The sequence below is a fragment of the Eubalaena glacialis genome, chromosome 1 (assembly GCF_028564815.1).
Source record: "Eubalaena glacialis isolate mEubGla1 chromosome 1, mEubGla1.1.hap2.+ XY, whole genome shotgun sequence".
NCBI classification, from domain to species: Eukaryota; Metazoa; Chordata; class Mammalia; order Artiodactyla; family Balaenidae; genus Eubalaena; species Eubalaena glacialis.
In genome coordinates, this window is record NC_083716.1 from 9,074,251 (window position 1) to 9,100,572 (window position 26,322).

Below are 26,322 nucleotides of genomic sequence, written 5' to 3' on the forward strand. Positions count from 1 at the left end.
TCCTCTTAAGGGGACTTAGAAAATCTGAGATTCCACCTTCTGACATCCCCAGTATCTTCAGAAGCAGATTTTCTCCTCTGGTTACTTTTAACACTGTTTTCTACCAACTCAGCACTCAAGTTCTTTAATCACTAACAGAAATTGCTAACAGTCTAACTGCCAAAGCCCAGGTTTATTTAAACATAGCAAGAGCCATAAGACCTCATCCTTCACCACTTTTGTCCATCTTCTCTTTTCTTTACTGATCCCTAGAGCTAAGCCTTCTGGAACCCCTTTCTAGTCACAAACAGATTTTTACTTTTAAAAAGACCCTGAACTGCTTTACCTTAACCTCAAAATGACTCTGATAGCATGGCATTGTTCACAACCTCTCCAAAATCTCACTTGTAGTTGCTGAGAAGATTAACTAATACATGTTTACTTTGTGGCCTAGTAGACACTTAGTAAATGCTGGTCTCCTTGGCTGCCACCCACTTATAGGTCCGTGAAAATGAACTTCCTTACTTTACTCTCCAATGAGGTATTGCTCATACCCATTTCAACAACTCCTCCTCTAAAGTTTTTATGCCAAAGTAAAAATTATAAGCTTATTCGCTCCTTTTCTATAATCACCATCAATGTCATTTCCAGCTGAATCATGTCACCAGTCTTAACTTCCTTCTTAGCTTCTTTAAAAAAACCTAATAAAGATAGCCTAAAGTGTGAGCCAGATACTCAAATGTTACCAAATCTTGAACTAATTTTACAGTATCTAGTGTTTTTCTGATTTCCCAAAGACCACTTTGCTCCTGGTATTGTTAGGATGAAAGCAAAGTAAATGACCTAATATGCTGAAAGTGGGTACTTAGACCCAGAATAATCATCAATCTCACTAACCCTAAGAACCACCAAAGTGTCTGAGGAAAGATCAAAGGTACAAGAAGCAGTTCTGCTAAGAAGAATCTGAATGCTACCAACCTCTGGCTCACAGATGAAACAGATGTCAATTCCTTGGTTTCTTAAGCTTCCAAAACAATTTTCTCAGAAGAAAGCAATTCCTAGAGATTTCCAACAGAGATTTTCACTGTTTCCTTACTTCCATCATGGTGTCATATGTTTAAAATTATTATAAAGATGTTTAAAACAATCAACCCCCTCGAAAGCCTAATAAATGAGCCTCGTATTTTAACACTGCGAAAGTTAACCATTCAATGTTCACTTGATATTTGTGTACCAAATACTGCCTTAAATGCTGGGGATTCACACATAAATAAAGACATCGTCTGGTGTTAAAAAACGCTCATAATTTATTTGAGGAGAGAAAGTGAGAAAAATAAAATGTGCACAGCACAGAGATAAATATAACTACAAATTTTAAAAATTTACATTGGCTGTTCACATTATGTTGTATATAAAAGCACAACTGTCAAAGGTAAAACTGGTAAAAAGGATTCTATAGCTTCCCCTTAACCTGCAATCTAATAGCACAACATATCCCTGGAAGGACTTTAATAAACATACCTCAAAATTCTACAATTATACATAAAGACAGGTAATTTTTATAAAAAACACACAATATTCAAAATGAGTTGTGAACATACTATGTAGAATTTTTGCTCAGTTACTTCTTCACCATGTACAAGTGTCACAAAAACATAACAAAAAATAATAAAACACATCCAATAGTTGACTTAGCTTGGATACTATTTTGTTTCATTATTAACTTACCAAAAGAAAAGTTAGTTCACATAGATCTTAAAACTCTAGGTAAGCAGTCTAAGACCCCAAGAATGCAGGATAAAACAATCCCATGAAATGGGTCCATTATGAAAGTTCTTTTTAAGCCAGGTATTCTGAAGCTGGAGTGGATTTTTCCGTAGATGATACCATGTTATTCATGCTGGTTACTTTTCAAGCCACTCTTTTTACTGGATTCGTTCACATTAGTGTATATTACTGTAGATCCAAGCAGAATAAGGTTGTTAAGTTTTTTTAATGTAGAAGATAAAACCCACATAAACAAAAGCTCTTTGCAGTTTTCAACAGTTTAAGGGTATAAAGAGGTTCTGAAACCCAGAGTGTTTAAGAATCTGTTATAAGGCATGTACAGTTAGCAGTAAAACATGGTTATGTGATTACTACCTACCTTACCCCCAATACCTATATTTGTATCTTTAAAGAAATCTTTTCCCCAATTTTAATTCTTCTCTTTACTAAGACTCTAGGGTAGTGACAGTGGGCAGAGACAGGGAAGCAAGAAAAGCATGTAACAGTAGTGCAGGGTTCTTTTTTAAAGCTGCACACACTATCTCCTAATAAAACTCTACTACTTCCCCCACTTAGAATTAACTGCTGTTACTAATGGAAGAATGCACAATTCTTCAAGTCTTGTTGCTGTTTGTGCCTTATAACAGATTCTTAAACAGGAAAGGATACAGACTAAAATTAGCAAAGCAAAGGCACATGGAGCAGAGTCCAAGAGAAACCAGGTGCAAGCATCCAGCAATGATGTGTGACAGCATGTGCAGAGTATTGCCAACCAAGGAAGCTCACCTGAGTCTTGGTGTTCAAGGTTTTTATTGGGGGTCAATCAGGTAGGCATGGAGCACCAACGTGCTGACATTAGTTTCTTAGTCTTCAGCCTCTTCAGAGGCCAAACTAAAAGAGTATAGCCCTGGGGGCTTCCCTGGTGGCACAGTGGCTAAGAATCCACCTGCCCATGCAGGGGACACGGGTTCGAGCCCAGGTCTGGGAAGTTGCCACATGCTGCGGAGCAACTAAGCCCATGCGCCACAACTACTGAGCCTGCACTCTAGGGTCTGCGAGCCACAACTACTGAGCCCACGTGCCACAACTACTGAAGCCCATGTGCCCTAGAGCCCGTGCTCCGCAACAAGAGAAGCCACTGCAATGAGAAGCCCACATGCCACAACGAAGAGTAGCCCCCACTCGCCGCAACTAAAGAAAGCCCGTGCCCAGCAACAAAGACCCAAAGCAGCCAAAAATAAGTAAATAAATTTATATTAAAAAAAAAAAAAAGAGTATAGCCCTCACCACACATCACACTGTTAGCGTAACCTAGCTGGTGGGGCTGAGGCCCACAGTTAAAAAGACAATTTTATTAAGCAGATATTCCAGCAGCTTAGAGGATAAGACAGGAGTTGGTCAGGAACCAGGTCTTTCTTTGGAATGTGGGCAAGTTTTGAACATCCCACGCTTAACAAGTTAACCCTTTACTGCAAAAACAGCTTTAGGATAAGAAGGGGTCACACAGGTGATAATCATGGATGTAGGCAGATTCAGCTACACATCAAGAGCTTCCCCATAATTTCTACATGTCTTCAGAAAGGCTGAAGCCAGGCTGTATTGAAAACTGTATACAGTCCAGTAATGTTGGACTAACCAGAACAGAGGTTATAAATGACGTGGCGGTGGCGAGCAGCTATAAATGAAGTTGGGGAAAAAGGGGTAGGAAGGTTACTCTTTCTTTCCCGCTTCTAACTTAATTGCAAGTCCAGCACTGAGCCAGGGTGAGAAGAAGGAACTCCAGGCAACCATGGGGCCTGCAGGGACCAGAAAGAACGGGAAGGGAGGAGAAGAGGCACAACTCAAGTGGTACCAGCTGGGAGGAAAGTTAAGTTCCTATAACCACCTCGCTGGGAAGTATACTCCTGGGTAAAAGGCAGGGCAAATACAGTAAGAACTCATTCTACTTAAAATTAAGATGGTCAACACCTCAATTGTCATATTACTAAATGAATGGGCCCAAGAAAATTAATACCACAAGTCACTTCTTTCTAAAATGTACCTTTCAAATATGCATTGGTTCATATTCTGAAAACAGACTGGAAATATGGCTCTAAAGAGCATATTGAGTTCTTACACATTAAGCTGTAATAAACTTTAAAATAAGTGAGTGAAAGAATTGCATAGTACATCCTAGTGATATTGGTGGTAAGTTTCCAACATATATTTTATGATTTATTTCAACGGGAAAAATAGGGCAAAAAAATCAGTTGCAATTCATGACGAGAGTAATTTATCATATTAAGAGTGAGGTCAGTTCTGAACAACCACCACCCTGCTTTGAAGAAAAAAGCATAAGCTTGAATTTACTATTTTTGCCTTTTTCTGCATCTCTTATTTTGTGATAAGGCTGACAGCCAACTCTCACCAATCTATCAATTCCATACAACAAACCTGTACTCAACACCTTTACCAGGCACAAAATAATTACTAATCTCAGCAAGCCTACATAGTAGGGAACACAAATATGTAAACTGATAAAGTCTGAAACCATAAGAGAATCATAGTACCTGACAAAGATTCTTGCTTGGCCAAACTTTATTCAGGCTCCTGAACCTTCTCCTAGGCTCATCTGGGCATTTCCTTGTAAAATCTAGTTTTAGCAGAACACTGCTAAGTCAATTTAGCAAGATCCCCCATCCTCCATATCTGACCACCCTTGATAGCTAATCAGGTTCCTCATCTTCCATCATCCCCTGGGTGATGTCTAATAACCCTGGCCTCTCACCAGCAAGAATTCTGTTAGGTAGGTTCAGGCACAATCATCTAGACCCTTGAGGTTTCTCATTAATAATTTTCTATCCACTGACCCCCCTACCCTGCTCCTTGGCTTTAAATTCTCACTTGTCCATGCTGTATTCAGAATTGAGCCTGGTCCTACACTGAGGTCTTTTCCCCTACTATATAGTTCTGAATAAAATCTGCTTTTACTGTCCAGTTTGGGTTTTTCTTTGACATAAATTAAAAGTATACGAGTCGTACAGAGGAATGAGTTTAATTCTATAGCAGAGTGGAGATCTGCTTCATTTTGAACGATGAACAGGATTTTCCCTGTTCCAAAAGAACAGGCATTCCAGAGGGAAAAGCCTGCGCAAAGGTGGGGGAGATGGGAGGGCAGGGAGGCAGGCGGGAGTCAAAGTACAAAGGCTGTACTCGGTCAAGAGCAACAAACACCAGAGGGCAGTGCAGAGGATGGAGTGGAAGTGGTTGAGAACGAAGGCTAATGACAGTAAAGAAGCTCCTAGAACTGTTCAAATGAAAGCTAGTGCTTGAAAACAGAAGAAGCAGAGATGAAGAAAGATAGAATAGGTTTCCTCTAAGAAAACCAAGATTTGGTGATTTACTGGCTGTGCGAAAAAAAAAGGGGAGACCATAGGAGTCTAATTTCCTGACTCTTGGTCATTCAGCCTTATTCAAGAAAGTCAAAGTCCACTTGACAGTACTGACCTGGCTCCTTAAAGTAGAGATGGGTGTTTCTGAAGAAGAGCCTATTTTCTTTGGGCTGTCCAAAGCTGGTACTGTGAATTAAGGTTAATATACAGGAAGCAGGAACTATAAGACAAAAATACTGATGTAGACAACCGAGAATGCGTCTGGAGTATTAAAACACCTTTGCAAATTAGGCCCTTTACACTCAAGGCCTTTGGAACTCTGACATCCCACTTTTCTATATTCTAGCTCCCTTTTTTCTTTCAAAAGGTGGAAAACTCATCTGCACAGGCCTCTTCAGGAAGGGGACAGAGAGCGGTGGTGGGGAGGGACCATCTACCTTCCTATGCCGGGGGCATCGGGAAAGAGCCACCCGCTCCCACTTCTCCGGACCCAAAGCTTCAGGGTCCTTCAGGTCCAGCTCGCATTCTGCTCCACCGCAGACCCGAGGCCGCCGTCCTGCTCGCTCTTCCCGGGGCCGGGAGGGCACACCCCACCCCCTTCGGGCCCAGGCCTTTCTCCACCTTCCACCCGGCCCGGGGGACACGAGGGCGGCCCGCGCCACCTGACAGGGCGAAGCCCCACGGCCACAGACCTTCCTCACACGCCACCCGCCCCGGCCCCACACCAAGGGCGACACCGTCCCAACCTCCTCCTCAGCTAAAGCCGAACGACCGGCACCCACCTGACACCCTCGGAGGAAAGAGAGCGTGTGCGGAGCGGGCTGAGGACTTGCTGAAAAGCCGACTCCACCGCCCGGCCGCCGCGACCCCAGCCCGCCGCACCCCACCGCAGTCCACGGAAAGGCTCGGCGTCCGCGCCACAGACAGCGAGGGTCGGGACGAGGTCCTTCAGGTCTCGAGAGCCACGACACCACACCTACCTCACGACGTACTCTCCTCATCGGACCAATCCTGCGGGTCAGTCCAGCCACCGGCTTCCACACGACATCTCTGGGGCCAACGTCAAACCACCACGTGGTTCCAGTGCGCACCCCACCGCGCCGCGCCTGCGCACAGCCCAGCAGCTGGACCAGGCTGTCAGTGCGCATGCGCCGGACTCCAGCTCTCCCTCGGCCCCCGCGCAGATTTTGAACCCTCCTCCCAAACCGGCCGGCGCGCGCATGCGTGTTTACAGTAGCTGGTCTCTTCCGACACCGGCGAGGAGCGGCGGCTCTGGGGTTTGCAGCCGGAGGAGGTGGAAGTTGCTCTGTTCCTTTACAGTCCCTCAGTCTGGCGGAAATTAAAGAGCTGTAAGAGAGGTTCCGGAGCTGGCCTGGTGTGTAGGTGGCCAGATGGAGACCGAGACCGTACAGCCGCCACTGACCCGCCGCCCGACGCTGGCCTCTTCCTGGGATGCCGCGTGCGGAGCCCTGGCCCAGAGTCTCCATCTCACCCGGTCTGGTCTCGGCGCCCGGGACGCCGACTGGGAGGAGCTGCTGGCGCCGCCTGCCACCGGGTGCGCCGGGCCGGCGGGGACTGGGGTTGTGCTCGGTGCCAGCCACGCCCCTGGGGGAGCCGGGGGGGGGAGGCGGGGGCCGTGAGGGGAGAGGGTCTGGGCCCGGAGCCGAGCCGGTGACGGGTCTGTGCGGGCGGCGAGGGCGAGGGGGCAGGTCCCGGGTGGCGGGAGGGTGGGGGCGGGCCCGCGGGAAAGAGGAGGCGACTCCGGCGTGAGCGTCGGGCGCAGGGGACGGGGGGCAGGTGACCTGAAGACTCGGCATTTCACCCCCTTCCCCCTTGTGTCCGTCACGTCGGCTCCTGAGGCCCCCTGTCGGGATCAGAACCGCCTTTCTATCCCGAAACAACCTCCTGTCGGCCAAAATAGGCATTAAAAACAAAATCCAGATGTCGAAAATCTTCATCAGCTTAGTTTTGAAAATAGCACACTTTGGTCCTTTATTCCATTCTGCACCCCGCCCCATCCCCACTTCTGAACTGTTTTTTAATTTACACTAGCTGCCCAGTACATATAGTTCATTAACTGGACAGGCAATTATAGGAAGTCGCTTAAAATGTATTACAGAAGTCAAGGGAAAAGAGAGTGGAGAGCCCTCACGTCTAAAGCATCATTTCCTTATGAATTCTGTATTGAGCATTTCGTCAGTGCTTTGCAAGGCGCTTGGACTCCAAATGCAAATGTAAATGAATAGGATAACATGTCAAACCCTGTGGCCCATTAAGTGGGTTAGTGACAGTGTTCAGAGAACTGTATAATATTCTTCATTTTCTTTTCAGCCAGGATCTGGTGATTTTGCAAAGGAACGTGAACAGCCAAGATGAAAACCCCTGCTTCCTTTACCTGAGATGTGACCCTCCTGGAGGTGAAGAAATCGTTTCTATTGGCATTTTAAGTTCAGCAAGAAATATGGAAGTATACTCAGGAGAGGAGTACTGTGGAACCAGTAGGGGCAAGAATGTTTGTAATGTTCTGGATAACAGGTTTGTGACGTATGCGTGTGGAAGTGTTCTTCTGAAGTAGTGTTTTATTTTCTTGAGCTTTTGCGATATTTATTGATTCTCTGACATTGGTGCCAGATACTAGGGGAGAGAAGATAAAAACATACCAGCAGACATAGAAGTTTAGACCTTTAGGGATCTTAAAGACAGTCTAGATCCGCCTAGTTGTTTTTATAAACGTGGAAATTGAGAGCTAGTGGAAGAGAGAGAAGTTGGTAAAAGATCATAGCTAGTTAGTGAAAGACTATGATCAGATGACGTTCTGGTAGGTGTTTCTTGTCTGTTTTCTTTAACTCACAACGATCTATTTTCCAAAAATTAAGTTGTCTATCAGTCTGGAACTTTGAACATTTTCCTGTAAGAAACTCTTTACACATAGTGTGTGAGCCCAACACTGTGCCATACCAGCATACTTAACCCATTTTTATACTTCTTGATTTTTTTTTCTGATTTCTTACAAAGATTCTGACCTAATCTCTCCTTAATATGAATCATAATACGAAGTGTTTTATATACCGTGCATGTTGGATATAATGGGTATGTTATTGGGCTTTACAGTGTGCTCTGTGCTGCATGAGTATACATTTGATATCTAATTTCATTTTCTTATACAGCTAGTAAGTGGCAGTGCACTTCTTTGTAACCAGTGCACTTCAGTAGGAAGTCCCAGCTGTTTATGCCTCACCAGGAAAACTGAATCCAAGGATTTAAATATTGTCCTGGAAACTTTTAATTTTAAATGTAACTGTTAAAAGTGATAATGTGTGAAATTTTTTATAAATTAAATCTTTTTTATTCTTAGTGAACATGAAAAGATTATTTTGTACAAAAAATATCTAAAATTGGAGTCTTCCACACATACTTGTAAAATAAAGGTAAGTCATTGCTAAATTTTAACTAATTTGAAAACTACAGTTGTTTTTCTACTATATGTACTTATTATCTGTAGGTTTGGTAATGTAGTTAGTCCAACTTGGTCCCTGGTTTTAGTTCAGAAATACTTAGTAAACATATAAAAAGAAATTCTTTTCTAAAAAATTGTCAACCTCTTTCTTTTAAAATTTGAACATTTATTATTTATAGCAATGTCATTACATGTACTATTGATAATACAGTGGTATTTTACTTCTAAGCCTTGAAAAACTGTGATGAAAAAAGTTTTTTTAAATTGAGGTATAGTTTATTTACAATAATACGTAAGTTTAAAAGATTTTTTATCTTTATATAAAACTTAGGTGCCAAAAAAAAGCACAAGCCGTTTTGGTCCCAAAATATGGAGAAAGATAGAATATAATGAGAAGTTTCGGACAAGGGCACCACAAAGTTAAAGGGATTTGGACTGCTGTCTTCAGCATGAAAAATATTGTTAAGGTGAACTTTACTGATGTCATCAGATCTAGGGAAAGGGTACGGAGCTGGAAATCGTAAGCCCTGACTATTAAGTGAGCTCTCTTGCTGACTAGCAGAATAACCTTGGGCAAGTTTCTTCACCCGTTTGGACCTACTTCATGGGTAATATCAGGGGACTAAGGAAAATAGATCTTGGATTAATTATTTTTATCTCTAAAATTCTATGCTGATTATTACTTACAGAAGAGCACAGAACTGATTATCCCAAGATGTTGTTTTAGGTGTATATACTAATAGCTTCTAAAGTCATTTAAATAAGGTGATTCATTCATCCAACAAATGTTGGAGTGCCTATTGATGCCAGATACTGTACTTGGCATTTAGGAATTGCCAGTTATGAAATAAATTGGAATGGAGCCCTCACATTGCTAATATTATAGTGGGCAAGACATATAATAGGTTGACTCAGTGTGTAAAATAGGTACTACATTTGCTAGTGAGAAGGGCTTGGGGGTTAAAAAGCAGAACAGGGATAATATGGAGGTTGGAATGTAGGTGTTTACATTTCATGAGGTATTTACTTACTTGTTGATGACAGTCACATCTTTGGTGCCACACTGAGTTTTTAGATCATGGGTCTGTATTCGCCTGTGTCTTTGTGTGATATATGGGTTTGTTGTGTCTGTGAAGGTGATTGGTGTTTGAAACTGTGCTGTGGAAGTACCAGGGAGTGAAAGAGTGTTTCATTTAGGGAAATCCTTGGGTTTGTATGAAGGCTTCTTCTGGGCCAATAGTATATGTAAGTTAAAAGTAATAGTTACTGAGCACTTACTCAATGATATACACTGGAAATTTTAACACATAATCCTCATAACAACCATGTGAACTCATTTTACTCCTGACTCAAGTTTGGCATTTGCCCATGGTCACCCAGGCAGAGCCATCACTGAACTCAGGTCTCTCTGATTCTAAATGCTGTTTTCGTTCCACTTTGCTACTTTGTTGTCCTACACCACACATGAAATGTCTTTTGGTTTAGAAGCATGGACAACATGAAGAAGCATAAAGCATTGGAAAAGCTTCCGGGGTAGAAGCCAGAAGAGCTAGGGTCAAAGCTTGACCTATATTTACTCTTTTCACAAGTTAGAAAATCATCGTGAACTCATCTTTTCTATATGTAAACTATTGCGCTCTCTTAAGTCATCTGGACATTCTCTTAGAATTCCTTTAGAATTCATTCTAAATTCTAAAATACTGACTTATATTTAGTATTTCAGCTAACATTTTGCATGGGTTTCTAGAGAGTCTTATTTTGTATTAAATAATATTATAGCAAGTTTCAGTATGTTAAGGTTTCAGATTGGTATAGTTTATCCTTAATTCCTTAAACTATTAAGTAAAACATTATTTACACTTAATTTTTTAGTTGCAGTAAAACTTTTTAAATTCATGTAGTACTTTTTAGCCTTTTTCTGACTATGACTAGAGAAAACTTAAAAATGTACTTGAAGTTAATTTTCAGATTCTTGAATGCTTCAGTCTTACTTCAGTATTAACAAGAAGTGACCTTAAATAATGATTGTTTTTATTATCATTATTAATTTTGCTGAACTTTTGTTTTATAATAGCTGCTCTCCTTTGGTGAAAAGCAGTGTGTGTTCATCAGTAAAGTTGTGGTACATGTGAGGCCAGTTTCAGCAAATTCTTCAGCAGGCTGTCCTGCTCTAGGATCAAGGATAGACCTGGAAAGGGTCCAAACCATCATGGAGTCCTTGGGGTCAAAGTTATCACCTGGAGCTCAGCAACTGATGAATATGGTTAGATTCCAGCAGCAGGTGAGTAGAAATGGATTTCTTTCCAAATACCATTAAAATTCTTTAAATAATGGATTCGTACAAAGACATGTGGTGACATAAATTTTTTCCTTTCAACTTTTATTATTTTTTTTTAACAATTTATTTTGGTTCGGAATTCTTTTTTTTTTTTTTAGTTTTTCAATTTTTTATTATTTTTTAATAAGTTATTTAATTAATTTATTTATTTATTTATTTTTGGCTGTGTTGGGTCTTCGTTGCTGTGTGTGGTCTTTCTCTAGTTGCGGTGAGCGGGGGCTGCTCTTCATGGCGGTGCTCGGCCTCTCATTGTGGTGGCCTCTCTTGTTGTGGAGTGTGGGCTCTAGGCATGGGGGCTTCAGTAGTTGTGGCATGCGGGCTCAGTAGTTGTGGTTTGTGGGCTGTAGAGCGTAGGCTCAGTAGTTGTGGCGCACGGGCTTAGTTGCTCCGTGGCATGTGGGATCTTCCCGGACCAGGGCTCGAACCTGTGTCCCCGGCATTGGCAGGCGGATTCTTAACCACTGCACCACTAGGGAAGTCCCTCAACTTTTATTACTGATTTGACTGTTACCTTTAGTGACTTACGTAAAAATAGCATCTTGCAAAAAAAATGTTTTTGGTACAGACTTCACAGTTTTCTATGAATTCTCTTGCTCATTCATTCAGCAAGCATTTATTAAGCTCCTTCTCGAAGAATAAGACACTGTTTTGGTTACTTTCGAAGATTCAAAGATCAGCCTGTCTTTAAGGATCTTTATTTATAGTCTTATTAGGGGAGTCAGGGTATCTAAGTGGGGAATGATGAGGAATGCTAAGAAAGGCTTATTAAACGAAGTAGCGTTTTATCTAGGCCTTTAAAGAGGAAGGGTGGGATTAGGCAAGTAAATTTGGAGGGATGCAATTTGAGAGGTAGAGAACAATATGGATTAAATCTTCAGTGCTAGAAGGAATAGGATGTAGCTAGGAAATGAATAGAAGTTCCTTTCTCTGGAGTGAAGAAGTGACAAGAGAAGTTTCCGGTAGACTGGGGCTGGATCTTAGAGGATTTTGAATGATGTTATAAAGTTTGTGGGTGTTTTTTAGCTCTGTTTTAATAAATGTAATCCGCTATTATGTGTAAGATGAGTCAGTAGGAAAGATGTGTCGGCAGAAAGTGAGGCTACAAGAAGGAAAGCAGCTCTGTTATTTCCCTCATCCAGAGGAGAGTTAATGAGAGTCTAAACTTGGAAGGAGTAACCTGATGCTGGATTGTGAGAGGCTACAACAGTGGGGCCATTGGGACTTGACAACTAACTTAATATGGGTTCTGTGGGAGAAAAACAGAATCAAACGTGAAACTAAAGTTTTGAAAATGGTGATACCATAATATACATGGAACCCAAGGAGGGAAGCGACTTGGGGGAAAGGAGTTTAATTTGGGAGTGTTGAGTTTTAGATGTGAATAACACATGCCCTGGGGTGATGATGTGAGGCTTCGGAAGCACAGGTGGGGCTGGGGGAGTGGAGGGAGGTTTGGGAGGAGCATGCCTAGTAGATGATGGGGAAGGGGGTGAGGGGAGAGACCGGAGCCAGGAAGGAAGACCCTGGGAGAGTAGGTGCGTTTGCTAAGAATACGGGGAGAGGAAAAAGGAACCACAAGAGCAGGACACAGCAGTGCTTAGAGTTGCAGGAGCTCTGATGTCACGAGACCTGAATTCAAAGCTATTAGTTCTGTGTTATTTGGCATTGCTTCCTCTTTTTGAGGATAAATTTCTTCGTGTTTACAATCTAAACGATAATACTGGTAAGATCACAGGATGAAAGTTTAAAACCAATAATATGAATTTAAAAACGTATATAACTTTTTTGAGATTTGCCAATATTAATTTAGGACGAGTATCGTTGGATCAGCAGGCAGACATAGGAGAACAGGAGAGTTGATGATGATCTTGGAAAGCATGGAAAGGAGAGCTTTAAAGTGTACAGGGTCCATACTCTTCTTCCGCTGGCACTATTATCTCACCTCCATACCTCAGGAGGTTCCTAACTGGCCCTCCTGCTCCAGTGCTCCCTCTCCACAGTGCAGCCAGAATGATCTCAAAGGGTAAAGCAGACTCGACTTCCCCTGTGTAAAGCCCCCTGACTGCTTCCCTTGACACTCAGAACTAATCCAGATTCCTTATGCTCTCGTCTAAGATCTGGGCCCTCCTCAACCTCATCTCCTGCTGCATCTCCTTAGATGCCTTGCTCTAGACATTCTGATGTGGGTATTCCACAAATATCCAGACGTGCTCCCACCTCAGGACCTTTGCCCTCTTAACTGTTCTCTTTGGCCAGAATCCTCTCTTCCTGATCTTAGCAAGTCTGCCTTTTTCTTGTTATTTCAACCTCATCTTAAACGTTCCATCTTGAATGACACCTTCCCTAACCACCCTGATTAAAATATTAGCCTTTTCCTCCAAATCTGTATATTTTCATCAGCGCTTTCTTGCCTGTTTTTGTTTATGTGTTGTTCTGTATATCTCATTAAAATATAAGCTTTGTGCAAAGAGGACCTGTCTGTCTAGTTCATGGCTCTGAGTAAATTTTATATAATATATATGCCCTTTGGATTATCAACTAAGTACTCCTTGGAGATCTTCAGGGGGTCAGTTTGAATAGTGATGAGATGGAAACCAGATTTTGAGGGATTAGATAGTAAATGGGTAGTTAGAATGTGGAGGTAGCCAGGGTAAAGTGGGTTGTTTCAAGAATGATAGAGATAAGGAACCTGCCAGTATCAGAATCCCTTGGAATGTTTATGAAGTGCAGAATGCTGGCCCTCACCAGTGACCTGAAACACTGAGGATGTGATCCAGGACTCACCTGTTTTATACAGGCAATGCCAGATGAGTCTTATGCATAGCATATTTTAAGAACAGATGTTTGAGGGGAAGGATCCAGTGGCCATAGAGATTAAACATTTAAAAACAGAAGAAATTTTTTGTGTGTGGAAAATTTTGGAAACATTAGAGAGGGTTAATGAATTAAGTAAAATCAGTTCATGGACTGATTTTTATGTTTTAAAACCTTGACTTTGGAAAAGAAATGACATGAATAGTAGTTTGTGGGGTTTTTTGCCCATGTTTTTAGGGTTTTTTGTTTAATTCCCCAAACAATACATTTTCTTTGCTGTGTAATTTCCGTCCATTCACAAGTGCATAAGGTGTATTGTAAGCGTGCTCTCCCAACTCTTATCCTGTTCCCAAGCTTGGTGTGTGTCCTTGTCGCATTTTCCGTCATGTAGAAACACAAGTCCTCCAACCAACAGCATGTGTGTTGCAACCCCCCAACACACGTGCTAAATCATTATCTATGGGGACATTTGGGAAACCCCCTGGGGAAGAAAGAAGGTGATCCTGTTAAATCGTCTTTTAAACATGCTAATAAAAGTCTTCTTTCTCGTGGGGAGGCTATATTTATGAATGATTCTCACAGGATATACTGGTTCTCTAGGATTGCTTTTGTCCACAAACAAGGAATCCATGGAATGTCTTCCTGGAAAGTGTCATATAAGCTCTGTTACTATCTGTTAAGAATAAAGTAGGGGGGCTTCCCTGGTGGTGCAGTGGTTGAGAATCTGCCTGCCAATGCAGGGGACACGGGTTCGAGCCCTGGTCTGGGAGGATCCCACATGCCGCGGAGCAACTGAGCCCGGGTGCCACAACTACTGAGCCTGCGCGTCTGGAGCCTGTGCTCCGCAACAAGAGAGGCCGCAATAGTGAGAGGCCCGCGCACCGTGATGAAGAGTGGCCCCTGCTCGCCGCAACTAGGGAGAGCCCTCGCACAGAAACGAAGATCCAACACAGCCAAAAATAAAATAAATAAATAATTTTTAAAAATATATATATATATAAAGTAGGAATGTGTCATGATCAGAGCCTCTCCTTCTATGGAAGGGGTGTAAACACACACTGTTTGGAACCTTCATATGTTAATTGGGGCAGGGCCTGTCCTGATGAGGAAAGAAAGGACCTGGGGAACAGCTTTCTAGACTCCCTGCTGCACCTTTGCCTTGTGGTTCCTTGTTTTCTGGAAAGTTTCTTAAAGTGATTTCTTATTTCCTTGTATTTGAAATTCACATGTGCTGACTTTGATTTGTTTTTGCTTTAGCAATTTAGAATAATTGAGTAGGAATTCTGAATCAAAGTGTCTGGCATATAGTTGTCATTTAATGTTATCTAAGGGAAAGCTGTGCCCCATTTTCTCAAAGAAAATATATCCAGTTATTCAGGGTTTTCACTGTTTACCTTTTTCATCTTAAAAAAATACAAAGATCTTTTTTCTTGCATTTTCAAGGTGATACTTGTTCAAATTCTTTATAATTAAAAAAGTTAAAGACAGTCTCTTCAGAAATCCTACAAGATGTTCAGAGATAAACAATTTTTCAAAAATCTGGGGGTATATGTGTACATATATGAAATTAAGTATACACATGTACAAGTATGTGGACACAATTCTACATAAATGCTTTCATGTTTTTTTAGGCTGCTCTGTAATTTCTTTTTTTTTCACATAAAATATGACATGGACCCTAAACAGTAAGTACATATGAATTATTTTATACATATTCTTCTGCCTACTTTTAAAAGGGTTTGAGGTGCCTTGCAAGGCAACATATGACAGCTCAAGAAAATTAAGAATTGAATAAAGTCAAATAAAGGAAGTAGAAGAATAGTCATCAGCAACTAAGGTTGGGTCATTTACTGCACTGCCATATAGATTAACCTGTGAATTTCTTAACATTTAATTCAAAGTGAAAAATAATCACCTTAAGAGCTTTTATCTGAGAAAAATATGACTAATTTTTATAATCAGTGAATTTCTTATAATAATCAAAATATTACTGTATATCAAAATAGAAAAACTCATATAGCAAATGTCTTAATTGCATTTGGATTTTTCTAATTAAAATTTCTGCCAAATTAATTGTCATGTACAATTTTGACATTGATTCCACTATTTATGTGATTGCTATTTTGTAGAATTTTCAATTTTCTATCATGAAGTTTTTTTGCAGTACCAAAATTTTGCCACTACCAAAAATAATTGAGTTTTTCCTTTATGACTGAGTAAAGCTCCTTTTCACCTAAGGAGAGTTGTCTAATTTTTAAATTTTGTAAATACAATTGTATATAATCCTCATTTTTAGCAATAATTTAAGATTTTTTCAAAACTTGCATTCAATAGAAGAAGGTAAGATTTCTTTATAAAGAGAGTTTCTCCAACAGGCAGTTCAGTAGAAGTTCCGTGGGGACTTTGTTGTTCCCACCCTACCAACGTCCCTGCTCCCGTCATTCCCCTTTCCTGCTATATTTTCCCTAAGGTATTTATCACCGTCTCTATTCACAGGATGTATTGTCTTTCTTTCTTTTTTTCTTTGTTGTTTGTCTCTCCCTGCTCCCTAGATTGTAGTGTCCACAGATCGGCGATTTTCATTTGTTTTGTTCACTGGCTTATTACCGGTGCCTGAGACAGTACCTAACATAGAACAGATTTCTGGTAAATATTTGTTGAATGAATGAGTTTGGGGCTGGCTTAATCCAAGAATCATTTTTTAGAATATCCAGAAAATGAACGGACTGAGTGTCTTCACCTAATCTTGTGTAATATTTTTCTCAGTCTCTCTCACTAGATACTGATACTAAGTATGAGATGATATTCCCTGTAAGAATCCCTGGTAGAGTTCTGTGTTTAGAATTTAGGATGGAGGTGTATAACTTAACAGTTAGATAGGCTAGAGGTAGTTTTGCTTTTCTCTTGTGGAAAAATTGAAGAGCATAGCAAGAACATGGCCAAGGATAGGAGACAGTGTAACCTGCTCTCAAAGGTGAGCCTGAGTCTTCTCAGGAAATAATATAGCATAGCCAGTTGAGTTGAGGCCACAAAACATAATCATTACCCTCCAAATTATTAAGGCAGACTTAGCCAAAAGGTAGCTCGTTTTAGTCATTGAAAATGTCACAGAAGTACTCATATAACATCATACTTTAAGTATGTAACTATCTGGTCTATCTTCCAATGAAAATAAGTTGCATATCCTTAGGTTAGCTTACCATATGTGACGATGGGCAGATGATTTTTAATTCTATGAAAGTTATCAATTACTGTGACTCAGCTGAGAATACTACATTTTATTACCATATATTAAGGAGGCCTTTGTAGTGGAAACATTAAAATATGCCCGTACAATTTTACTAAGTATGCTTGTGTTTATTTGAATATTTTCCTTAGCAAAACGAGTGAAATGATGAGAAGTCCTGACTCTGGAGTTCGGTGGCCTGGGTTCCTGTCCTGCTTCTGCCACTGACCAGTTGTGTTACCTTGGCCAAGTTAACTTTAGTCTTGGTCTCCTAACTTAATATTGGGATAGCAGCTATAGCCTACTCCATGTGAAAGCTTTGAGGATCAGATGAAAGAAGGCACATTGCCTGACTCTGAGTTACTCCAGAGGTTACCTGTCATTATCATTCATGTTAATAATAACATTTTCTTATTTACCTTGCTTAGAATTGTATTCCCATTGGAGAGCAGCTTCAGTCAGTTTTGGGGAGCACTGGATACAAGCACATGACCAGACTGCAATCATCATCTGCTTCAGGAGCCTTCGACAAGTCATCCTCCACACCTTTCCCTTCCAGAACTGGATTGACATCTGGAAACATGACTGAAGACTTAAAAGCTTACATTGATAAAAGTACACAGCCAGCTGGTGGAGGAAATGTGACAAGCCTCCAAGAGTGTAAAATTGTGCCACAAAACCATTCTCTTCCTGAGAATGATCTTAAGAATGCAGTATCTTCTTTCTTACCAAAGAAAGCAAGTGACAACTCACATATACCTAACTCTGAGTTGCTGCCTTTTCTGCAGAATCTGTGTAGTCAAGTGAACCATCTCCGTGTGGGACCCAACACCAAGTGGCAGGAAAGCATCACCAAGCCCGGCGAAGGCACTGTTGGTGTTACGTAAGTATTTAAGACAAGCGTGGTTTAGATTGGGGACAGGAGGGGGGAGGCAGGTGGAGGAAAACAGGTTTGTTTCAAGAACTACTGCCTGAAAATGTTTCCAGAGAGGATTTTAGCAGCTTTTACATTTGACCATTAACACACTGTAGGAAAGAAATACTCAGCAGAGTAGGATGGATTGCTTTGAAAGAAGTGTGTAAAACTGGAGGTGCCGAGCACTTCTCAGGCATCTGATGGAAGGGGTACAGGCAGCAGATAGGGTCAGAGTAGAGAGTTGTCTGCGTGAATGGAGAGGAGCTGTGGTGACTATGATATGTACATTTTTTGCCTGATTGTATGAAGTGAGCCATTGTAACAGATTTCCTATGTAGATCATGTGTGACCTAGGCTAATTTCAGAGTCATCCAAACATTTTTCAGCTCTAAATTACTTCTAGTGTACAGGTCCTTATCCCCTGATCTCATAATTCCAATTTTTTCCAGTCCTGCTTTGATTGAAGGGTGGCTAAGTGTTTAGTATGTTCCCCATCCTTTATATAGATGTAATGTGTCCAAATTTTGCACTAGACTGGAATTCAGGACTCTAATCATAGTTCTAGCTTAACTATTTTGCCTTACTGTTTAAATTTTTTGGTTTAGGGACTTCCCTGGTGGCACAGTGGATAAGACTCCGCGCTCCCAATGCAGGGGGCCCGGGTTCGATCCCTGGTCAGGGAACTAGATCCCACATGCATGCCGCAACTAAGAGTTTGCATGCCACAACTAAGAAGCCTGCGAGCCGCAACTGACCTGGCGCAACCAAATAAATAAATAAATATCAAAAAAAAAAAAAAAAGAATTCAATGGAAGAAAGACATCAAAAAAAAAAATGTTAGAAAAAAAAAATTTTTTTGGTTTAGACATTTTTCCCATGTAAAATGAGGTAGTTGTATTGGTTGAAATTTTCTTGATGTCTCTAATAGCATTGAAATTTGAGGAGTTTAATAAGTTATTGAAAAAAAAAGTGGTTCTTACTTGGGCAGGACAAGGAAAGATAACAATAGTCTTTAACAGTTGATAGTCTACATCAGTGTTAACTTGTGATGTGGCAAAACAAAACAAACAAACAATAAAACCCAAAGAAAAAAAACCTAAACATTTAAAAACTGCTTCTGGGTCCAGCTGAGATGGAATGTCCCTATTTCTCTCAGATCCCCCACTTTACCAATAAAATCCCTGGACATAATACAGCAAACATACAAAGACTATAAAAGGTGGAAAGAAGTCAGATTGCTCAGGGACTGTGAGGCTTAGTGTTCCTTGGTTCCTAGTTACCTGAGAGTTTCTTTCATCATAGATGGTATAGGATTTTGTCAAATATTTTTCCTATGGCCATTCATATGATCCTGAATTTTCTTCTGTAGTCTGTTCATATAGTGAATTACATTAATTTCAAAAACTGAACCCGCCTTGTATACCTAGAATAAATCCCACTTGGTTGTGGGCTGTAATTCTTTTTTACACAATGCTGGATCTGATTTGCTAATATTTTGTTGAGTATTCTTGCATCTAATTCATTAAAGATACTGGTCTGTATTTTTCCTGTACTGTCTTTGCCTGGTTTTCTATGAAGGTAATACTGGCCTCATAAAATGAGTTCCATGTCTTGGAAGAGATTGTGTAAAATTAGTATTATTTCTTCTTAAACTGTTCGGTAGAAGTCTCTAAGGAAACCAGCTGGGCCTGGATATTTCTTTCCTGGGAACTTTTAAATTACAAATTCAATTTCATACATAGTAAAGTTGTCAATTCTCCCCATTGATATGAAGACTTAACGTAATGCATACTGAAGTTCCACCGTAATACTTTGTAGACATAGACAGGATTATTTTAAAAATTATATGAAAAGCAAAAGAGGTAGAATAGCTAAAACAGCTTTGAAAAAGAAGAATGAGGGCTTCCCTGGTAGCACAGTGGTTAAGAATCCGACTGCCAATGCAGGGGACACGGGCTCAAGCCCTGGTCCGGGAAAATCCCACATGCCGCGGAGCAACTAAGCCCGTGTGCCGCAACTACTGAAGCCCGTGCGCCTAGAGCCCGTGCTCCGCAACAAGAGAAGCCACCGCAATGAGAAGCCCGCGCACCGTGACAAAGAGTAGCCCCTGCTCACCGCAACCAGAGAAAAGCCCGCACGCAGCAACGAGGACCCAACGCAGCCAAAAATAAATAAATAAAATAAAATAAATTTATTGAAAAAAAAAAAAAAAGAAGAATGAAGTGGGAGGAATCACTCTTCCCAGTGTCGAGTCTTATGTAGTGAGAGTATTGAAGATGATGTAGTGATGGCAGAGGGACAGACACATAGGTCAATGGAACGTAATAGAGAGCTCAGAAATAGACCCACACATGGACTTCCCTGGTGGCACAGTGGTTAAGAATCTGCCTGCTGATGCAGGGGACACGGATTCAAGCCCTGGTCCAGGACTATCCCACATGCCATGGAGCAACTAAGCCCGTGCGCCACAACTACTGAGCCTGCGCTCTATAGCCTGCAAGCCACAACTACTGAGCCTGTGTGCCATAACTACTGAAGCCCACGCGCCTAGAGCCCGTGCTCTGCAACAAGAAAAGCCATCGCAATGAGAAGCCCATGCACCGCAACAAAGAGTAGCCCCCGCTCACCGCAATTAGAGAAAGCCCACGTGCAGCAATGAAGACCCAACTCAGCCAAAAATAAAAATAAATAATTAAATTAAATGAAAAGAAATAGACCCACACGAATATGCTCAACTGATTTTTGACAGAGGTGCAACAGCAATTCAATAAAGGAAGAACGGTCTTTTTAACACATGGTGCTGGAGCAATTGGATATCCAAAGGGTAAAAAGTGAACCATGACCCAAACCTCATACCTTATACAAAAATTAACTCAAAATGGATCGTAGACTTAAATGTAAAACATAAAGCTATAAAACTTTTCTAATAATACATAGGGGACAATCTTTGGGGACCTAAGACAAGACTTCTTAGATATGACACCAAAAGCAAGGTAATAGAAAATTTGATATATTGGATGGCATGAAAATGTAAAACGTTTGCCCTGTGAACGACTCTGTTAAGAGGAATAAAATACAAATTACAAAGTGGGGAAAAATATTTGCAAATTACGTATCCAACAAATGACATATCTAAAATATAGAAAGAACTGTCAAAACTCAACATTAAAAAAATCCAATTAGAACATGGGCAAAAGACCTAAAGATACATTTTATCAGAGAGGATGTACAAAAAGCAAATAAGCACATGAAAAGATGTACGATTGACCTCATGGCTATTAAGGAAATGCATATTAAAACCACAATATACCACTATACAGTTATTTAAATGGCTAAAATAAAAAGTTGAAAAGTGGTAACGATAGCAAATACTGATGAGGATGTGGAGAAGCTGGATCTCTCATTTTAAATCCTGTGAGGTTTTAAAATGGTACAGCTGCTCTAAAAACTATTTCGGCAGTTTCTAATAACTGAACGTACAGTTGTGCTCCTGGGCATTCATCCCAGAGGAATGAAAACATCTGTCCACACAAAAGCCTGTACACAGTTGTTCATAGAAGCTTCCAGTAATTTAATAAAGTTATGTGGATTAAAAAAGAAAACTGTTTAAATTGTACAGTTGCTTGGGGAAGTACTTGGAAAACCTTAAAAAAATTTTGCAAGATTACTTTAGATTTGGAGCTCAAAATCAAAAGGACCCTTTCTAAAGAGCCATTCTTTGAGGGTAGAAATTCCATCATCTTCATTTTTATATTCTCATTTCAATTATATGCTTAAATGTTTAAAGAATTGAAGAAATAAGAATGCTTTGGGCATTCAGGATTGTGGTCACCTGTTGAGTGTGTATTTTAGAACCTGCAAATATGTTGTAAAGAGACAGTATAGTTGTGGAGACAAATTTCAGCAATGTGTGTTGGCTGCTTTATTGTACTACAGTTTGGTTGTTTTTGTTATAATATTAGGGAAAATTGTTCTATTATTATTTTTTTAATTTACTTTTAGAATGGAAGAGCAATCCATTTGTTCCTACTTGGAAAAGATTCTTTCTAAAAATATGGAACTGATGGAAAAGAAACTTGTGGACTACATTGATCAGCGAATGTATGAACTCCAGGAGCACATAGATAATAAGATTGCTTTGTTAGTGGACTTGCTGCAAAGTCCCAACTCCCCACCCTCTGGCATGCCTCTAAGACATTATGACTCTGGAGAAAGACTTTCAAATGGAGAAAGATAGCACTGAACATGTTCAAAGTACTACAGATATTTATTACATATTTATTACAAATCCAAACCCAAAAAGTCAAAGCAACTATTTAATGTCATTTGAGGATCACCGTTTACTTACATAAAGCAACCTCAGTGTTCATTTTAACTGTACTGTTACTGTAAATCTCGTCCTGTACACTAAGAGTTAACCTGATAGGGTCAGAAATTATTTTTGTTTTCCATATTTTTCACTTTTATAAGAAATTCACATATACCTCTGGGTTGCTTAAAGTGTTCAAATTTTTTAAGGATTTCTAATGCTTTTCATTAGTTGGTAGTTTATATGTGTTTGATTGGAATACTCTTAATTTTTGGAAAGACCTTATGTTTTACGGGTATACAAAATGCTTAGAATACTTGATTGATATTTTTTCTTTTCCTAATTGATTGTTCTTAGAAAACTGGGTACTTAAGACTTGCAGCCTTTAATTTCAGATCACCATATTACCTTTTTTATTGTTTATTTCAGATAAAAAATTAGATGTGATATTTGGCATGTGTAAAATTGGTTTACATTGGGGCCATTAATTTTGTGTTCTGTCACACTGTAGTTATGGATAGAAAAGTAAAAATTAGAACTGACCTATTCTTTGTTAGGATTATTACTTTAGATTTTACGTTTGATGTAAAATGAGAGAAGTCATCTTGTTTGATCTCCATCAACTCAGAAAGTAGAAGGAATTCTCTCCTTTTCTGAGCTGATACAGGTTCTTCATTCCAGAGCCCTTTTCTGATTAAAGTGTGAAATGCTGAGGTTCTGCATTGAAGGATTAAGGCATATGAATCAAGGAGATTGCAGTTCTCTCTGGCAGACATGATTTTCAGAAATTATACCTATTGTATATGTGTTGTAAGGTGATATATTTGCATCTAAAAAATAAATGCATCCACTCTGGAAAGTACTTGTCTTAAACAAATAAAAGTATTTTTTTTCATCTAATATTTAAGATGAAGAAGGATGGTTTACACTCATTTAGTATGTTGTATTTTGATGAATTTAGTTCTTTGAAGTGAAAACTAATATAAAGTGTGTTCATTTATTAATCACTCTGACCTTAGGGACATGAGGACTTGTATATTACTTTTATCAGTCTTTTCCTAATTTATTAACAACATATGTAGCCATTAGGTAGCATTTCTTTCAGCACTCAGGAGAAATGTGTCTCATTTAAAGCTGAACCCTTTCATTAATAGTTTATACAATTTCTGATTATTGTGGTCTATTCTTTGATTCACAAATTGCTTTAATATAATTATAACTAGAACACATATGCTATGTTTTCTAAAGTAATTAAAATAAATACAATATTCATGATTATAGTAGTAGAAATAATTCAGATGAGCTTTAATTCCTGATCATCCATTTCTTAATTTCTCCATGTTAATAAAAACCTAAATTACATTTTATATATATTAGAGATTCATAGGTATTGATTTTCTTATACTTACAAATTGCTATACGTATGTATATGTAATTGCTTTATTAAAATTATTATCACCTAAGAAAATACTGCCTGAATTTGCTCAGATAGGAGGAGCAGACCACAGTATGTACAAAATCTCTATTAAGTCTTTTTTTTCTTGTAATTTTTCTCCCCTTGTATGTGGCACACCCAGTAAGTCAAGTCTGGGAAATCAGGGCTGGCAAATGCACCTTCAGAGGTGTCAGGGTAACCACTGCAGTTTGAGGTGGCTGCATGGGGTGTGTGGGTGATCAGAAATTAAATCAAGATACAGTTTACGGGGGACTTCCCTGGTGGCGCAGCGGTAAAGAATCCGCCTGCCAGTGCAGGGGACACGGGTTCCAGCCCTGGTCCGGGAAGATCCCACATGCCGTGGACAACTAAGCCCGTGCGCTATAACTACTGATCCTGCGCTCTAGAGCCCGTGAGCCACAACTACTGAGCCCGCAAGCCTATAGCCCGTGCTCCACAACAAGAGAACCCACCGCAATGAGAAGCCCACGCACTGCAATGAAGAGTAGCCCCCCGCTCTCTGCAACTAGAGAAAGCCCGCGCGCAGCAATGAAGACGCAATGCAGCCAAAAATAAATAAATAAATTTATAAAAATAAAAAAAGATACAGGTTACGTATTTTAATTTCCACATTGCCTCCCGTTTGAGTATTAATTCATCTCTGTCTTTCCTATGGTAGCATATTAAGGTTTTCATCCCTCTATCATCACTGGACTTTGATCCTTTTAGGTTCAGGGCAAGGGGTGCGTTTGTGTGCTGCTGCCACGTGGCTCATAAACAGAGACGACCACCGGAGGCTCTTCCTCACTTAGCCCCAGCCTAGCTTTCCAGGCTCACTGGCCACCACCACGTGACCTGCGTTGCAGCCCGTCCTTTCTTCCCAAGTCTCCTCAAGCTGTTGCTTCCGGCAGACGAGAGTCCTCCTGCACTGATCCCCACCTCTTCCTGCCCTAAATCACACTACTGTTCAAAGCTTAGCTGAGGTGCAGCTTCATGAGCTGCCCTTGGTCTCTCTGTTCCTCAGCAAGCGACTGGACACGTGAAACATGAAAAAACAACACAGAAGGCTCTTTTTAGGGGTAAGTAAAACAGTTTAGATTGGCTCAAGCATGTGACGCATGTCAGGTAGAGGAAAGGCTTGAAAAGGTAGCCTGGGTCTGGCCTGGGAAACCATCACTGCTCCACTCGGGATTTGTTAGCACCAAATAATCAGTGGCTCAAGCAGGAGGGTGACATGATTTGCTCTGGGCCTCAGAAAGAAGGAGTGGAGCTTTGCTCATGACCTCACGTGCAGAATTTCTTGGCATTCTGCTTTGGGTGCTGTGAATGTACAACCATGTAACATCTGATTGCCTGACAAAGGTAAGTTGGTGTTGCTCTTCATTTGCTCTCCAGTCTCTGTCAGAATCACCTGGGGAACTTGTTAAACATGAAGGTTTAACAAATCACAGTCTAACAAATCACACCAGAGGGAGAAGCGGTCCCTGAATAGGCATTTCAAAAGATATCAGGGTTATTATTATTTAGATAACAGGCTGAGCTTGGGAAGTCGGCTTTGGTCTCTATCATAGCACACCTCGACACACAGCCGTCTGATCAGGCCCTCCCATCTGCCTTACCTGGGAGCTGGTTAGAAAGGCAAACTCATGAGCTTTACCCCAAAACCAATGAATCAGAATCTCTGGTGGGGGGGCTTCCCTGGTGGCGCAGTGGTTGAGAATCTGCCTGCCGGTGCAGGGAACACGGGTTCGAGCCCTGGTCTGGGAAGATCCCACATGCCGCGGAGCAACTAGGCCCGTGAGCCACAACTACTGAGCCTGCGCGTCTGGAGCCTGTGCTCTGCAACAAGAGAGGCCGCGACAGTGAGAGGCCCACGCACCGCGATGAAGAGTGGCCCCCGCTTGCCACAACTAGAGAAAGCCCTCGCACAGAAACGAAGAGCCAACACAGCCATAAAAAAAAAAAAAAAAAAAAAAAAATCTCTGGTGGGGCCCAGCAGAGACCCCTTGGTGAAGGTTCCATCAAAAACTTAATGTTTTCACTTTCACACTTTCCATCTGGATCAAGCTTGTGAACGGAACACATCTGTGGTTGGAGAAGAGGCACCATCAAAGGGATCAGCTGCTCACATTGGCATCACAGTTTACAAAGTGGTGACACCTCTGTTCTCACTGAAACCTCTCAGACATTAATAGCCACCGCCATCATTGTCAAACCACACATTATTCATTATCTTTTCACTTTCGAGAAGAAGCAACAGGCTCAGGGAGCTGAACTGCTTTGCCAGCCATTCTATCAAGTAAGTGGGGAAGATGGGCCTGGAATCCAGGACTCCTTTCCTTTCCCTTACTTCCATTCTCTGTTCCCCGTGCCCATGTGGGTTTTGGTATAGAACCTTCTTGCTTGGAACTGATCCCCTTTGACATTTGAAATCCAAGGCTGTTGAAAGGAGAAGTGACTCCTCTTCCATGGCCACCTCTCTCAAGGTAAAGCAAGTACAGCATCTTCCTAGTTGTCCCTTCCTTTCCTCACATCACTACTTCCTCCTTTTTTTTTGTTTTTTTTTGGCTGCACCATGCACAGCATGTGTGGCTTGTGGGATCTTAGTTCCCTGACCAGGGATTGAACCCACGCCCCCCTGCAGTGGAAGTGTGAAATCTTAACCACTGGACCACCACGGAAGTCCCACTACTTTCTCCTTCTTAAGGAC

General features: G+C 40.8%; 1 protein-coding gene and 1 long non-coding RNA gene across 2 annotated transcripts; one reads left to right on the plus strand and one right to left on the minus strand.

Annotated features, from left to right (window-relative positions):
- Positions 1-1,301: 1,301 nt before the first annotated feature.
- Positions 1,302-6,089, minus strand: LOC133092749 (uncharacterized). The gene is made up of 3 exons (XR_009701129.1): positions 5,900-6,089; positions 5,233-5,337; positions 1,302-1,935 (listed from the first exon to the last, which is right to left on the minus strand). It is a non-coding gene; the product is annotated as an uncharacterized LOC133092749 (long non-coding RNA).
- A 294-nt stretch (positions 6,090-6,383) lies between these two features.
- LOC133092746 (ATPase PAAT-like) lies at positions 6,384-22,250 on the plus strand. The gene is made up of 6 exons (XM_061192513.1): positions 6,384-6,672; positions 7,449-7,652; positions 8,473-8,545; positions 10,649-10,855; positions 17,381-17,835; positions 21,871-22,250. The coding sequence occupies exons 1-6, from the start codon at positions 6,509-6,511 to the stop codon at positions 22,103-22,105; spliced, it is 1,338 nt and encodes a 445-aa protein (XP_061048496.1). The 5' UTR covers positions 6,384-6,508; the 3' UTR covers positions 22,106-22,250.
- Positions 22,251-26,322: the final 4,072 nt, after the last annotated feature.

Excerpts from the sequence above, each read along its gene's own strand:
- LOC133092746 (XM_061192513.1), top strand. The coding sequence starts at position 6,509 with ATGGAGACCGAGACCGTACAGCCGCCACTGACCCGCCGCCCGACGCTG. Across the intron at positions 7,653-8,472 it reads TGTAATGTTCTGGATAACAG|TGAACATGAAAAGATTATTT; the intron begins GTTTGTGACGTA and ends TTTTATTCTTAG. Across the intron at positions 8,546-10,648 it reads CACATACTTGTAAAATAAAG|CTGCTCTCCTTTGGTGAAAA; the intron begins GTAAGTCATTGC and ends GTTTTATAATAG.